The sequence below is a fragment of the Salmo trutta genome, chromosome 13 (assembly GCF_901001165.1).
Source record: "Salmo trutta chromosome 13, fSalTru1.1, whole genome shotgun sequence".
Classification (NCBI taxonomy): Eukaryota; Metazoa; Chordata; class Actinopteri; order Salmoniformes; family Salmonidae; genus Salmo; species Salmo trutta.
In genome coordinates this window covers 17,332,601-17,347,877 of record NC_042969.1, presented here as the reverse complement: position 1 = coordinate 17,347,877, position 15,277 = coordinate 17,332,601, and the positions used below count along the sequence as shown (strand labels likewise).

General features: G+C 42.6%; 3 protein-coding genes across 14 annotated transcripts in view; all 3 read right to left on the bottom strand.

Annotated features, from left to right (window-relative positions):
- The window catches only part of LOC115205348 (protocadherin alpha-C2), a 204,661-nt gene that overhangs the window by 83,321 nt on the left and 106,063 nt on the right, over positions 1–15,277 (bottom strand). The window contains exon 1 of one of the 12 annotated variants that reach the window (XM_029771213.1): positions 12,210–14,790. The exons of 10 other annotated variants lie outside the window; for them this stretch is intronic. In XM_029771213.1, the coding sequence (XP_029627073.1) occupies positions 12,210–14,675 (2,466 nt within the window). In that variant the 5' untranslated portion in view covers positions 14,676–14,790. Of the gene's footprint in view, positions 1–300; positions 2,725–12,209; positions 14,791–15,277 lie in introns of those variants that run through there. One more of the 12 variants, XM_029771220.1, reaches the window with a different exon arrangement.
- Positions 4,078–6,669, bottom strand: LOC115204985 (protocadherin alpha-8-like). Its single transcript, XM_029770558.1, has one exon. The coding sequence runs from the start codon at positions 6,535–6,537 to the stop codon at positions 4,078–4,080; it is 2,460 nt and encodes an 819-aa protein (XP_029626418.1). The 5' UTR covers positions 6,538–6,669.
- Positions 7,832–10,350, bottom strand: LOC115205351 (protocadherin alpha-2-like). The gene has a single exon (XM_029771249.1). It carries the CDS (start codon positions 10,321–10,323, stop codon positions 7,876–7,878), a length of 2,448 nt encoding a protein of 815 aa, XP_029627109.1. The 5' UTR covers positions 10,324–10,350; the 3' UTR covers positions 7,832–7,875.

Below are 15,277 nucleotides of genomic sequence, written 5' to 3'. Positions count from 1 at the left end.
GTTCTGCTCAACATGATTAGGGTCTGTACTAAACATACACCAACACTTTACAATGTTCATAGGCCTACAGTTTAAAGGACATGGTGCATTTCAGAACCATGAACAGCAAGGCCTGCATGTTCTTCACCGCACGCAAAAAGTAAGCCGATTTTACAACAGGTGAAAACTTTGAAATGTCCAGTATTTCACTGATCATTTAAATGAGTGAAAACAAAGAAAATAACAATGTCATAAGGACCTATAGAAGACATAATGCAGTCATTACGGCACACATTTCGTTCACTGAACTGTAATTCTTACCTCCTCTTTGTTGGGTAACGTCTGAGTGCTGTTAAACGTGTCATTTCCATTAATACTGATCAGTTCTGCATCTGCAGGTGGATACGGAGCGGGGAAAACCACTACGTCACTCTTCAGTGTGTCTGAGCTGAAACACACGTCATACTGCTGAGTAGATTTAGAGTAAGACCAGCTTCCGTCAGGGTGTGTGGTGATCATTGGGGCGCTGTACCTTCTGAAACTGTCCTCTGTCCTGTGGCATTTTACAGCTATTAAACTGATGAGGCTCAGTAAAAATATCACTGATACCGAGGAAATGGCGATCAGCAAATACAGGTTTAAATCAGAGAAGTTCTCCTCCTTTCTCGGTACATTTCTGAACTGAGTCTGGATTTCACCTGTACTTTCAAACACCACTACATCAATAGACACAGTCGCTGACAGTGAGGGTTCTCCGTTATCAGAAACCAACATGACCAACGGGTGAGTTTTCAGGTCATTGTCACTCATTCTCCTCTTAGTCCTCAGTTCCCCGGTGCTGGTTCCGATTCGGAAGAGGTTGGTTCCCTTGGGCTCAGAGATGTGATAAGAAAGCAGCGCATTGTAGCCAGAGTCGGCGTCTACAGCCCTGATCTTGGCCACAAAGTAGCCCGCTTCAGCAGAATAGGGAACGTTCTCAGCGTTAACGGAGCCGTGTTCAGAATAGGGCGCGAGAATCCCAGGACTGTTGTCATTCTCATCCAGGATAAAAACGTTCACAGTCACGTTGCTGCTGAGTGGAGGAACACCAGAGTCTGTGGCCTGAACTTTAAACTGGAAAGTTTTGATCTCCTCATAGTTAAAAGACTGCAGACTGATTATATCTCCAGTGTCCGAGTTTAAATTTACAGATGATGATATTGAAACACTTTTATCTAATAACGAATACGTCATCTTTGTATTTTCATCTGAATCTGGATCAAAAGCAGATATTGTATAAATGACGTCACCTACAGGACTGTTCTCTTTCACATAAACATTAATCACCGGTTCTGAGAAGCGAGGAGCGTTGTCATTTACATCAGAAACGTGTACAGTAATAACGCTGGTGCTGGAGAGAGGCGGGGTCCCTTCATCAGTAGCTGTGATGGTGACATTATACTGAGAAGCGCTCTCTCTGTCCAGAGGCCCGTCGACCACTAAAGAATAATAGTTTTTATAGTTTGACTTTAGTTTAAAGGGGACAGACCCCACAACTTTACAATGTGTAAGTCCGTTATTACCTCCATCTTTATCAATTACTGTTACCAAGGCGACCACGGTCCCTATCTCAGCATCCTCTTTCACTGGGCTCATAAGTGATGTTACTGTGATTTCAGGAGCATTGTCATTGACATCAATAACTTCTACTAACACTTTAGAATAACCACTGCGAGGCGAGGAGCCTTGGTCCGTCGCCTGAACCCTAATTTCATATGCAGCATTTTCTTCATGATCCAATTTCCCTTTTACAGTAATTGCACCACTTTGTGAATCTATTGAAAAATCATCTGCAGATTTCACATTTCCACGTTTCATGAAGCTATATGCAATGTCAGCATGTGTACCTTCATCTAAATCCGTAGCCTCTAGCTTCAATATTGTTGTCCCTAAAGATACATTTTCATTAACACGGACCTTGTAAAGTGGTTTAGCAAATGTTGGCGTGTTATCATTGACATCTATTACGTTAACAATAATCTGTAAAGTCCCGGATCTAGGAGGTTTTCCTCCATCTACAGCGGTCAGAGTGAGCTGGATAACGGGCTGTTTCTCTCGGTCTAAAGCTTTCTGCAGCACTAACTCAGCAGACACACTCTGCTCTCCACCGCTCTGTACATCCAGGGAGAAGTGTTCATTCGGGCTCAGCTTGTAGCTGTTTACCGAGTTACTGCCCGTATCTGCGTCATTCGCTATCGGTAGTGGATATCGCTCTCCAGAGGAGGAAGACTCTGATATGTTAAATATATGAACGCTTTCTAGAAATGTCGGTGCATTATCATTGATGTCTAATATATGTATTTCAATACGGTGAATAAGCATAGGATGGCTCAATATGGCTTCTATATTTAAGGAGCACTTCACCGTATTCGGACAAATCTGCTCTCTATCAATCCTCTCGTTAACGTACAGAATTCCTGTTTTCAGATTAGCCTCGAAAAATCTCTTACTCTGACCGAATGCAATCCTTAGACCCCTCGACTCCAGTTCCTGAACATTAAGGTTTAAATCCTTAGCGAGATTCCCCACAAACGTGCCTTTGTCCACCTCCTCTGAAACGGAGTAAGAGATCTGCGCTGCAGACCAGTCAAATAAACAAAGCAACGCGACGCACAGGATCCAAACGCGTTCTCTTTGTCTTCGACGACCCATCGCTGCTTGGGCAAAACAACTGAATCCAAGTAATGGTCATGTATCCATTAAAAATCTCGAATATTCCGTTATATGTCAGAGATCCTGTACAGCCCAGCCCTCTCCGTCTCACCACCATTCGAGTTCTTCGCTTCACAATACGCTCGAGACTGGTGGCGCTCGACTCTTTTTCATTCAGAGAGGAGGAGTCATTGTATCTCGATAGCTTCTCTCCCATTTCTGGTCCATAGTGACACCGTGTGTTACTTTTATACATATATTATTCTTAACATTACAATGTATCTTTTCACAGGTTTTTTTACGATACTGAGATAACCTGAAGTAGACAACCTCGTGTTGATCATTCACTCACAGAAAGGCCTATATATGTAAACGTCAAACTGTTCTGTTAAATGGAAAACAAATGGAAAGCATCAGAAAAGTAAATCAACCTCATGTAATGGAATAAGCGTCATCTGGTGTCATCTTCGGATAACAATGGCAGAAGCTATAAGAATCAATTAATAAAACAAACACAAGACATTGATCTAACCAGCAACATGCTGGCCTATCAATCACAAATGAACGCCCATCAGAAGAGAGCGAAAACGGTTTCAGCAACACGGACAGCACTTGATAAGCGTTCACGCTTGCTGAACAAACCTTTTGACAGGGTTGAAATGGATAAAGTTACAGTATGCACATAAAGGCTTATAACGTCAATGGCAATTGTGCAGTCTATCATCAATCTGAAACATGACGTACATGTATATTTGCCATGCGTTGTAAACTTTCGTGCCTATTTTCTCACAATACCTAATATACGTACAACTTTGTTGGGATTTGACACATTAACACATTCGTGAAGCGCAACACTATTGTACAGCGTAGCAGGAAGTAATTTACACCTTGAACGCTTGGCGCGAAGATTAAGCACTGAAGTTTAGCGGCTTTTCAGAACCATGAACAGCAACACTAGCTCAATCAAGCAAGGAGGCCACACGCACTGGACAAAACAAATCCAATGTGACAACTCTCGAGTGGGGGGCTGTTTTCAAGGTAAGAGTAACTTATAAATAATAGTATTTTACTGCCAGGAGTTCAAAAGAGAAATACCGATATAATTCAATAGAAAATAGTCAATAGAAGCATGACGACCATCACTTCTGAACATGCATGTATGTGATGTTTCATATGAAAAGATATAAAACATAGTCAGGGCAACAAAAGCGTATCCAGTACATTACGTGAAACAACAGGCAAAAGCAGGTAGTCAAGACCGTGATAGATTTCAGAACCATGGGCAGCGCCTATATGTTCATCTTGACAGCGAGCAAAAGAGCGCGGCATTTATCCAACTTGAACAGGCAGGGAGCTGTATATTATTTAACTGAACATGCAAATGAGATAGAGAAGAAAAGTTCAACGTCATGCAAAGACATTGAGAAAAACAACAAAGCAACAAAACAGGCTAACTAAAGGATGGATTTCTGGGTAATGTGAAACTATAGATCTTACCTCCTCTTTGTTGGGTAACGTCTGAGTGCTGTTAAACGTGTCATTTCCATTAATACTGATCAGTTCTGCATCTGCAGGTGGATACGGAGCGGGGAAAACCACTACGTCACTCTTCAGTGTGTCTGAGCTGAAACACACGTCATACTGCTGAGTAGATTTAGAGTAAGACCAGCTTCCGTCAGGGTGTGTGGTGATCATTGGGGCGCTGTACCTTCTGAAACTGTCCTCTGTCCTGTGGCATTTTACAGCTATTAAACTGATAAGGCTCAGTAAAAATATCACTGATACCGAGGAAATGGCGATCAACAAATACAGGTTTAAATCAGAGAAGTTCTCCTCCTTTCTCGGTACATTTCTGAACTGAGTCTGGATTTCACCTGTACTTTCAACCACCACTACATCAATAGACACAGTCGCTGACAGTGAGGGTTCTCCGTTATCAGAAACCAACACGACCAACGGGTGAGTTTTCAGGTCATTGTCACTCATTCTCCTCTTAGTCCTCAGTTCCCCGGTGCTGGTTCCGATTCGGAAGAGGTTGGTTCCCTTGGGCTCAGAGATGTGATAAGAAAGCAGCGCATTGTAGCCAGAGTCGGCGTCTACAGCCCTGATCTTGGCCACAAAGTAGCCCGCTTCAGCAGAATAGGGAACGTTCTCAGCGTTAACGGAGCCGTGTTCAGAATAGGGCGCGAGAATCCCAGGACTGTTGTCATTCTCATCCAGGATAAAAACGTTCACAGTCACGTTGCTGCTGAGTGGAGGAACACCAGAGTCTGTGGCCTGAACTTTAAACTGGAAAGTTTTGATCTCCTCATAGTTAAAAGACTGCAGACTGATTATATCTCCAGTATCCGAGTTTATATTTACGGATGATGATATTGAAACACTTTTATCTAATAACGAATACGTCATCTTTGTATTTTCATCTGAATCTGGATCAAAAGCAGATATTGTATAAATGACGTCACCTACCGGACTGTTCTCTTTCACATAAACATGAATCACCGGTTCTGAGAAGCGAGGAGCGTTGTCATTTACATCAGAAACGTGTACCGTAATAACGCTGGTGCTGGAGAGAGGCGGGGTCCCTTCATCAGTAGCTGTGATGGTGACATTATACTGAGAAGCGCTCTCTCTGTCCAGAGACCCGTCGACCACTAAAGAATAATCGTTTTTGTAGTTTGACTTTAGTTTAAAAGGAACAGACCCAACAATCTTACAGTTGGTAAGTCCGTTTTTACCTCCGTCTATATCAGTTACTGTCACCAAGGCGACCACGGTCCCTATCTCAGCATCCTCCTTGATAGGGCTCATGAGTGACGTCACGGACACCTCAGGAACATTGTCATTGACATCAATAACTTCAACTAACACTTTAGAATAACCACTACGAGGTGAATGACCTTGGTCCGTAGCTTGCACACGTAGCTCATATGCTGCGTTTTGTTCATGATCCAATTTAGATTTTACAGTAATTTCGCCACTTTGTTGATCTATAGAAAACACATCGGCCGAGTCAACACTACCACGTTTGCTAAATGAATAAACAAGTTCACTATTCACACCCTGGTCTAAATCTGTAGCTTCCAGCTTTAATATTGTTGTCCCTAAAGATACATTTTCATTAACACGGACCTTGTAAAGTGGTTTAGCAAATGTTGGTGTGTTATCATTGACATCTATTACGTTAACAATAATCTGTGAAGTCCCGGATCTAGGAGGTTTTCCTCCATCTACAGCGGTCAGAGTGAGCTGGATAACGGGCTGTTTCTCTCGGTCTAAAGCTTTCTGCAGCACTAACTCAGCAGACACACTCTGCTCTCCACCGCTCTGTACATCCAGGGAGAAGTGTTCATTCGGGCTCAGCTTGTAGCTGTTTACCGAGTTACTGCCCGTATCTGCGTCATTACCTATCGGTAATGGATATCTATCTCCAGGTGAAGATAATTCCGAAATATTAAACGTGTGATATTGTTCAAGGAAGATCGGCGCATTGTCATTTGTATCTAAAATATTCACCTCAATGCGGTGGAGCTGCATTGGATCCCTCAGTATGGCCTGTATGTTTAAAGAGCACTTTACCGTAATCGGACAAAGCTCCTCTCGGTCTATCCTCTCGTTAACGAATAGAATCCCCGTTTTTAAATTCGCCTCAAAATACCTCTTACTCTGTCCCGATACAATCCTTAGACCCCTCGACTCCAGTTCCTGAACATTAAGGTTTAAATCCTTAGCCAGATTCCCCACAAACGTGCCTTTGTCCACCTCCTCTGAAACGGAGTAAGAGATCTGCGCTGCAGACCAGTCAAATAAACAAAGCAACGCGATGCACAGGATCCTAACGCGTTCTCTTTGTCTTCGACGACCCATCGCTGCTTGTATAAAGCAACTAATTATTCAAGTAGAATATATTGAAATATCCACCAAGCCTTCAAAACGTGTAAGATAGATCCTGTACTAGCCTCCTGCCCAGCCCTCTCCGTCTCACCACTATTCGAGTGTTTCTCTTCACAAAGCGGTCTGGACTGGTGACACCCGTCTCTATCTCATTCAGAGAGGAGGAGTCATAGAATATCGGCGACTACATTCATTTCTGTGGTCTACAGCGACACCATGTGTTAATGTTGTACATAGTCTATATTACCAACGTAAAATACGGGTATATATTATCGATGTCTGTTTGTAGTAACCAGGCTGATTATTTGACTTGTTAGAATACTGAGAAACTGCAGTAGACCACATCGTGTTGTACATCTACACCCGCAATGCCCGTGCATTTGAAAGGACAACCATTCTATTCAATGCAAAACACAGGGAAAGTAGCTGAAGAAAAGTCAACCTAACATAACTAAATAGATTTTCAGACAGTCATGTTTTGATAACAATGACAAAAGCCATAACAAAGACACACATTGATATACAAAGCTCAAGGAGTTAACAGTGTGATACTGTCAAGACGGCAAATACACAATTCTCAAAAGTTAACGTCCACGTTGAATCTTTTTCATTACACCAGTGAGAAGTATTCATCTAGAAAGAACACTGCCTGCCCCCACCAGCAGAGAGCGATAATGGTTTCAGCACCATGGACAGCACACGGTACGATTTCATCACTTCCTCCTCACCTTTGGAAACAAATATTTACTGTTGAGATGGATAAAGATAAAGTATGCACCATTTAAACTGACAATGTTAAGTGTAATTGAGTAGCCTATATTATTCATCTGTAACATGATGGATGTGTATTTCCTATAGGTCGTAGAAGGTTCTGCCTATTTTCTCACAATACTATACTTACTACAATACCCGACCACAGCGTCAGAGAAAGCCATTCATATGTCATAGAGCAGAGGTATTCAACTCTTACCCGGGGTCCAGAGCATGCTGGTTTTCTGTTCTACCTGATAATAAATTGCACACACCTGGTGAACCCAGGTCTAAATCGGTCCCTGATTAGAGGGGAACAATGAAAAATGCAGTGGAACATGCTTCGAGTTTCAGAGTTGAGTTATGAGGGTCAAAGAGCAAAGAGCATTGAACGCTTGGCGCAAATCCTTCAGCTCTGAAGTTTAGCCCGCTTTCAGAGCCATGGACAGCAACACTCGTTCAGTTAGACAAGGAGGCCATGCGCACAGTGCAAAACAAAGCCAATGTGACAACTCTCGAGTAGAGGGACGTTTTGAAGTAAGATGAACTTAGAAAACAATATTATTTGACTGCAAGTTCAAAAGAGTAAAACATTGATAATTTAAAAGCAAAATCGGCCCAGTTATGTATAAATCTTACCTCCTCTTTGTTGGGTAACGTCTGAGTGCTGTTAAACGTGTCATTTCCATTAATACTGATCAGTTCTGCATCTGCAGGTGGATACGGAGCGGGGAAAACCACTACGTCACTCTTCAGTGTGTCTGAGCTGAAACACACGTCATACTGCTGAGTAGATTTAGAGTAAGACCAGCTTCCGTCAGGGTGTGTGGTGATCATTGGGGCGCTGTACCTTCTGAAACTGTCCTCTGTCCTGTGGCATTTTACAGCTATTAAACTGATGAGGCTCAGTAAAAATATCACTGATACCGAGGAAATGGCGATCAACAAATACAGGTTTAAATCAGAGAAGTTCTCCTCCTTTCTCGGTACATTTCTGAACTGAGTCTGGATTTCACCTGTACTTTCAACCACCACTACATCAATAGACACAGTCGCTGACAGTGAGGGTTCTCCGTTATCACAAACCAACACGACCAACGGGTGAGTTTTCAGGTCATTGTCACTCATTCTCCTCTTAGTCCTCAGTTCCCCGGTGCTGGTTCCGATTCGGAAGAGGTTGGTTCCCTTGGGCTCAGAGATGTGATAAGAAAGCAGCGCATTGTAGCCAGAGTCGGCGTCTACAGCCCTGATCTTGGCCACAAAGTAGCCCGCTTCAGCAGAATAGGGAACGTTCTCAGCGTTAACGGAGCCGTGTTCAGAATAGGGCGCGAGAATCCCAGGACTGTTGTCATTCTCATCCAGGATAAAAACGTTCACAGTCACGTTGCTGCTGAGTGGAGGAACACCAGAGTCTGTGGCCTGAACTTTAAACTGGAAAGTTTTGATCTCCTCATAGTTAAAAGGCTGCAGACTGATTATATCTCCAGTATCCGAGTTTATATTTACGGATGATGATATTGAATTACTTGTATCTAATAACGAATACGTAATCTTTGCGTTTTCTTCAGAATCTCGATCAAAAGCAGATATTGTATAAATGACGTCACCTACAGGACTGTTCTCTTTCACATAAACATTAATCACCGGTTCTGAGAAGCGAGGAGCGTTGTCATTTACATCAGAAACGTGTACAGTAATAACGCTGGTGCTGGAGAGAGGCGGGGTCCCTTCATCAGTAGCTGTGATGGTGACATTATACTGAGAAGCGCTCTCTCTGTCCAGAGGCCCGTCAACCACTAAAGAATAATCGTTTTTATAATTCGACTTCAGTTTAAAAGGAACAGAGCCAGTAAGTTTACAGTTGGTGAGCCCATTTTTACTACTATCTTTATCTGTCACTGTCACTAAGGCGACCACTGTCCCTATCTCAGCATCCTCTTTCACTGGACTCATGAGTGACGTTACTGAGATTTCTGGAGAATTGTCATTGACATCAATAACTTCAACTAATACTTTACAGTGTGTGCTACGAGGTGGAGTGCCTTTGTCTTTAGCTTGAACACGAATCTCAAAAGCGGAGTTAATCTCGTAATCTATACTCCCCTTCACAGTAACTTCTCCAGTTTCAGAGTTAACGGTAAAAACATCCGGGGTGTTTGAACTCCCGCGACCAATAAGAGAATATTCTATTTCACTGTTAATTCCCTCATCTAAATCTGTGGCATTGAGTGCTGCAACAATAGTACCAAATCGCACGTTCTCAGTAACACGAAATTTGTAAAGCTGTTTGTTAAAAACAGGAATATTATCGTTAACGTCTTGCACATTGATAATTATAAGTAACGTCCCGGATCTAGGAGGTTTTCCTCCATCTACAGCGGTCAAAGTGAGCTGGATAACGGGCTGTTTCTCTCGGTCTAAAGCTTTCTGCAGCACTAACTCAGCAGACACACTCTGCTCTCCACCGCTCTGTACATCCAGGGAGAAGTGTTCATTCGGGCTCAGCTTGTAGCTGTTTACCGAGTTACTGCCCGTATCTGCGTCATTCGCTATCGGTAGCGGATATCGCTCACCGGGAAAGGAAGATTCAGCTATGTTGAGTATATGCAATTTCTCGATGAATGATGGTGCATTGTCATTGATGTCTAAAATAGTCACATCAATACGGTGGAGAAGCATAGGATGGCTCAGTATGGCCTGTATGTTTAAAGAGCACTTTACCGTATTTGGACAAAGCTCCTCTCGGTCTATCCTCTCGTTAACGAATAGAATCCCTGTTTTCAAATTTGCCTCAAAATACCTCTTACTCTGTCCTGATACAATCCTTAGACCCCTCGACTCCAGTTCCTGAACATTAAGGTTTAAATCCTTAGCCAGATTCCCCACAAACGTGCCTTTGTCCACCTCCTCTGAAACGGAGTAAGAGATCTGCGCTGCAGACCAGTCAAATAAACAAAGCAACGCGACGCACAGGATCCAAACGCGTTCTCTTTGTCTTCGACGACCCATCGCTGCTTGTACAAGATGAATAAATCCAATAGTAAATAGTCACATATCATTGAAACCTAAAAAACCCGTTATAGAGACCGTGAACAGACCAGCCATTTCCGTCTCACCACCAATCGAGTGTTTCTTTCGACAAAGCTCTCGGGACTGATGACTCAAGTCTTTTTCTCATTCAGAGAGGAGGAGTCATAGAATATAAGCGACTACATTCATTTCTGTGGTCTACAGCGACACCATGTGTAATGTTGTACACAGTCTATATTACTCATGTAAAATAAGAATGTATACTTTTTCACGTGTTATTATCGTTTCACTTGTTAGAATATTGAGACAAACTCCAGTAGACAACATCGTGTTGGATATTCACTACCCAACATGCATGTGTGTTAAACGGAACAACGTTCTATTCAATGCAAAAAGACAGGGAAAGTAGGTGAAGAAATGCCAACCTAATCTAATGAAATAAATATTCAGATTGTCATGTTCTGATAACAATGACAGAAGCCATAACAATCAAGGACGAGTGAAGATGCAAAAAGGACATTGATGTACAAAGCTCAAGAGGTTAACATTGTGATACTATCAAGATTGCTGAAACACTTTTCTCTAACGTAAATTCCACTTTGCATCTATTCCATTACACCAGTGACAAGTATTCATCTAAAAAGAACACTGCCCTAATTAGCAAAGAGCAACAACGGTTGCAGCACCATGGACAGCACTTAGTAAGATTTCAGCTTTGGAAACAAGTAGACACGGTTGAAATGGATAAATATACAGCACGGACCTTTAAGATTACAATGTCAATGGCAATTGTTTAGCCTATAAGATCAAGCTGCAACATGACGCAACTCTGTATTTATCCATTCGTTGTAAACCTTCCTGGCTATTTTCTCAAAACACACTACATACAACTTTTCTGGGATGTGACATATTAAAACATTCCTGAAGCACAACACTATTGTACAGCGTCATAGAAATCCATTCATACGTTATAGCGCATTGAACACCGGGCGCGAATCTTCAGCGTTGAAGTTTAGCTCGCTTTCAGAACCATGGACAGCAACACTCGCTCTATCAAGCCAGTAGACCAGGGTACCCCAACTGTTGGTTTTAGTTGTCCCGTCAAGCTTCCTGAGCTTTTCTTTTTTCTTCACATTTTCATTGTTGGACATAAAATACTGTAACGACAGAAAATGAGCTCCAAGTGATTCTAATTTTGGAAATGTGTTCTCACACATAATAGAGAGACGTGACCGTATACAAATGTAAGCAAGGTTTGAAGTGATTATGTTTCAGTCAAACATTAGATCTGTTTTGGCTAGTTGCAGTCAATATGCAATCTACAAATTCTTTGCAATCATAAATGGCTGGTTCGAGCCCTGAATACTGATTGGCTGACAGCTGTGGTAAATCAGTCCGTATACTACCACGGGTATGACAAAACATTTATTTTTACAGCTCTAATTACATTGGTAACCAGTTTATAAAAGCAATACGGCACCTTGGGGGTTTGTGGCACATGGCCAATATACAACGGTTAAGGGCTGTGGCCAGGCACTTAGCGTTGGGACGTGCATAAGAGCAGCCCTTAGCCATGGTACATTGGCCATATACCACACCCCCTCAGGCCTTATTGCTAATTTTGATCCGGCCCCGATCGTCCGATCAAGTAACAAAATCGTCCAGAGGCTGAATCTAGTTGATGATCCCTGCAGTAGGCCATAGGCGGAGTGTAAAACACATCCAATGTGACTACTCTCGGATGTCTGATTTCAAGGTAAGAGAAACTGAGAAATGCATATTATTTGAATGCAAGGCGTTCAATAGAGGAATATAGATGCAGTACAATTTTATAGAAAATAGGCCCGTTCAGGTGTAGATCTTACCTCCTCTTTGTTGGGTAACGTCTGAGTCCTGTTAAACGTGTCATTTCCATTAATACTGATCAGTTCTGCATCTGCAGGTGGATACGGAGCGGGGAAAACCACTACGTCACTCTTCAGTGTGTCTGAGCTGAAACACACGTCATACTGCTGAGTAGATTTAGAGTAAGACCAGCTTCCGTCAGGGTGTGTGGTGATCATTGGGGCGCTGTACCTTCTGAAACTGTCCTCTGTCCTGTGGCATTTTACAGCTATTAAACTGATGAGGCTCAGTAAAAATATCACTGATACCGAGGAAATGGCGATCAACAAATACAGGTTTAAATCAGAGAAGTTCTCCTCCTTTCTCGGTACATTTCTGAACTGAGTCTGGATTTCACCTGTACTTTCAACCACCACTACATCAATAGACACAGTCGCTGACAGTGAGGGTTCTCCGTTATCACAAACCAACACGACCAACGGGTGAGTTTTCAGGTCATTGTCACTCATTCTCCTCTTAGTCCTCAGTTCCCCGGTGCTGGTTCCGATTCGGAAGGGGTTGGTTCCCTTGGGCTCAGAGATGTGATAAGAAAGCAGCGCATTGTAGCCAGAGTCGGCGTCTACAGCCCTGATCTTGGCCACAAAGTAGCCCGCTTCAGCAGAATAGGGAACGTTCTCAGCGTTAACGGAGCCGTGTTCAGAATAGGGCGCGAGAATCCCAGGACTGTTGTCATTCTCATCCAGGATAAAAACGTTCACAGTCACGTTGCTGCTGAGTGGAGGAACACCAGAGTCTGTGGCCTGAACTTTAAACTGGAAAGTTTTGATCTCCTCATAGTTAAAAGACTGCAGACTGATTATATCTCCAGTGTCCGAGTTTAAATTTACTGATGATGATATTGAAACACTTTTATCTAATAACGAATACGTCATCTTTGTATTTTCATCTGAATCTGGATCAAAAGCAGATATTGTATAAATGACGTCACCTACAGGACTGTTCTCTTTCACATAAACATGAATCACCGGTTCTGAGAAGCGAGGAGCGTTGTCATTTACATCAGAAACGTGTACTGTAATAACGCTGGTGCTGGAGAGAGGCGGGGTCCCTTCATCAGTAGCTGTGATGGTGACATTATACTGAGAAGCGCTCTCTCTGTCCAGAGGCCCGTCGACCACTAAAGAATAATCGTTTTTATAATTCGACTTCAGGTTAAAAGGAACAGAGCCAGTAAGTTTACAGTTGGTGAGGCCATTTTTACTACTATCTTTATCTGTCACTGTCACTAAGGCGACCACTGTCCCTATCTCAGCATCCTCTTTCACTGGACTCATGAGTGACGTTACTGAGATTTCTGGGGAATTGTCATTGACATCAATAACTTCAACTAATACTTTACCGTGTGCACTACGACGAGAATGCCCTTGATCAGTCGCTTGAACTCTTATTTCGTATGAAGGACTTTCTTCATAATCCAAATTCCCTTTTATTGTAAGTTCACCCGTGTCTGAATTGATGCTAAACATAATGGATGGGTCCCAATTACCCCGTTTAAAGAAAGAGTACACTATTTTACTATTTACGCCCTCGTCTAAATCTGTTGCAAAGAGAGTTAGTATAGCTGTCCCAAAATGTGCATTTTCATGGACACGTACTTTATAAAGCGACCGGGAAAAAATTGGAGAATTATCATTGACATCTATTACGTTAACAATGATCTGTAACGTCCCGGATCTAGGAGGTTTTCCTCCATCTACAGCGGTCAGAGTGAGCTGGATAACGGGCTGTTTCTCTCGGTCTAAAGCTTTCTGCAGCACTAACTCAGCAGACACACTCTGCTCTCCACCGCTCTGTACATCCAGGGAGAAGTGTTCATTCGGGCTCAGCTTGTAGCTGTTTACCGAGTTACTGCCCGTATCTGCGTCATTCGGTATCGGTAGCAGGTATCTCTCACCGGGAGAAGCTAATTCAGTAACATTCAAATGATGTATTTTTTCAAGAAAAGACGGAGCATTGTCGTTAACATCAATAATATTCACCTCAATGCGGTGGAGCTGCATTGGATCCCTCAGTATGGCCTGTATGTTTAAAGAGCACTTTACCGTAATCGGACAAAGCTCCTCTCGGTCTATCCTCTCGTTAACGAATAGAATCCCCGTTTTTAAATTCGCCTCAAAATACCTCTTACTCTGTCCTGATACAATCCTTAGACCCCTCGACTCCAGTTCCTGAACATTAAGGTTTAAATCCTTAGCCAGATTCCCCACAAACGTGCCTTTGTCCACCTCCTCTGAAACGGAGTAAGAGATCTGCGCTGCAGACCAGTCAAATAAACAAAGCAACGCGACGCACAGGATCCAAACGCGTTCTCTTTGTCTTCGACGACCCATCGCTGCTTGTACAAAATGAATTAGTCCAACAGAAAATAGTGGCATATGCTTGAAAACGTAAAAATCCGTTATAGAGACCGTGAACAGCCCAGCCATTTCCGTCTCACCACCAATCGAGTGTTTCTTTCGACAAAGCTCTCGGGACTGATGACTCAAGTCTTTTTCTCATTCAGAGAGGAGGAGTCATAGAATATAAGCGACTACATTCATTTCTGTGGTCTACAGCGACACCATGTGTAATGTTGTACACAGTCTATATTACTCATGGACAATTAGACCGTTGGCCTATTATTTCACTTGTTTTTAGAATACGATGATAAACTCCAACATCGTGTTAGACATTCACTACCCGAAATGCATGTGTATTAAAAGGACACGCGTTCTTCTCATGGCAAAACACAGGGAAAGTAGGTGAAGGCAAGTCAACCTAACATAATGAAAAATATGTTCAGATAGTCATGTTTTGATAACAATGACAGAAGCCATAACAAAGACACACATTGATGTACAAAGCTCAAGAGGTTAACCGTGTGATATTGTCAAGATTGCTGAAACACTTTTCTCTAACGTAAATTCCACTTTGCATCTATTCCATTACACCAGTGACAAGAATCCATCCAAAAAAGAACACTGCCTCTCATCAGCAATGAGCAACAACGGTTGCTGCACCATGGACAGCACTTGGTAGTACTTCACCT

Excerpts from the sequence above, each read along its gene's own strand:
- LOC115204985 (XM_029770558.1), bottom strand. The coding sequence starts at position 6,537 with ATGGGTCGTCGAAGACAAAGAGAACGCGTTAGGATCCTGTGCATCGCG.
- LOC115205351 (XM_029771249.1), bottom strand. The coding sequence starts at position 10,323 with ATGGGTCGTCGAAGACAAAGAGAACGCGTTTGGATCCTGTGCGTCGCG.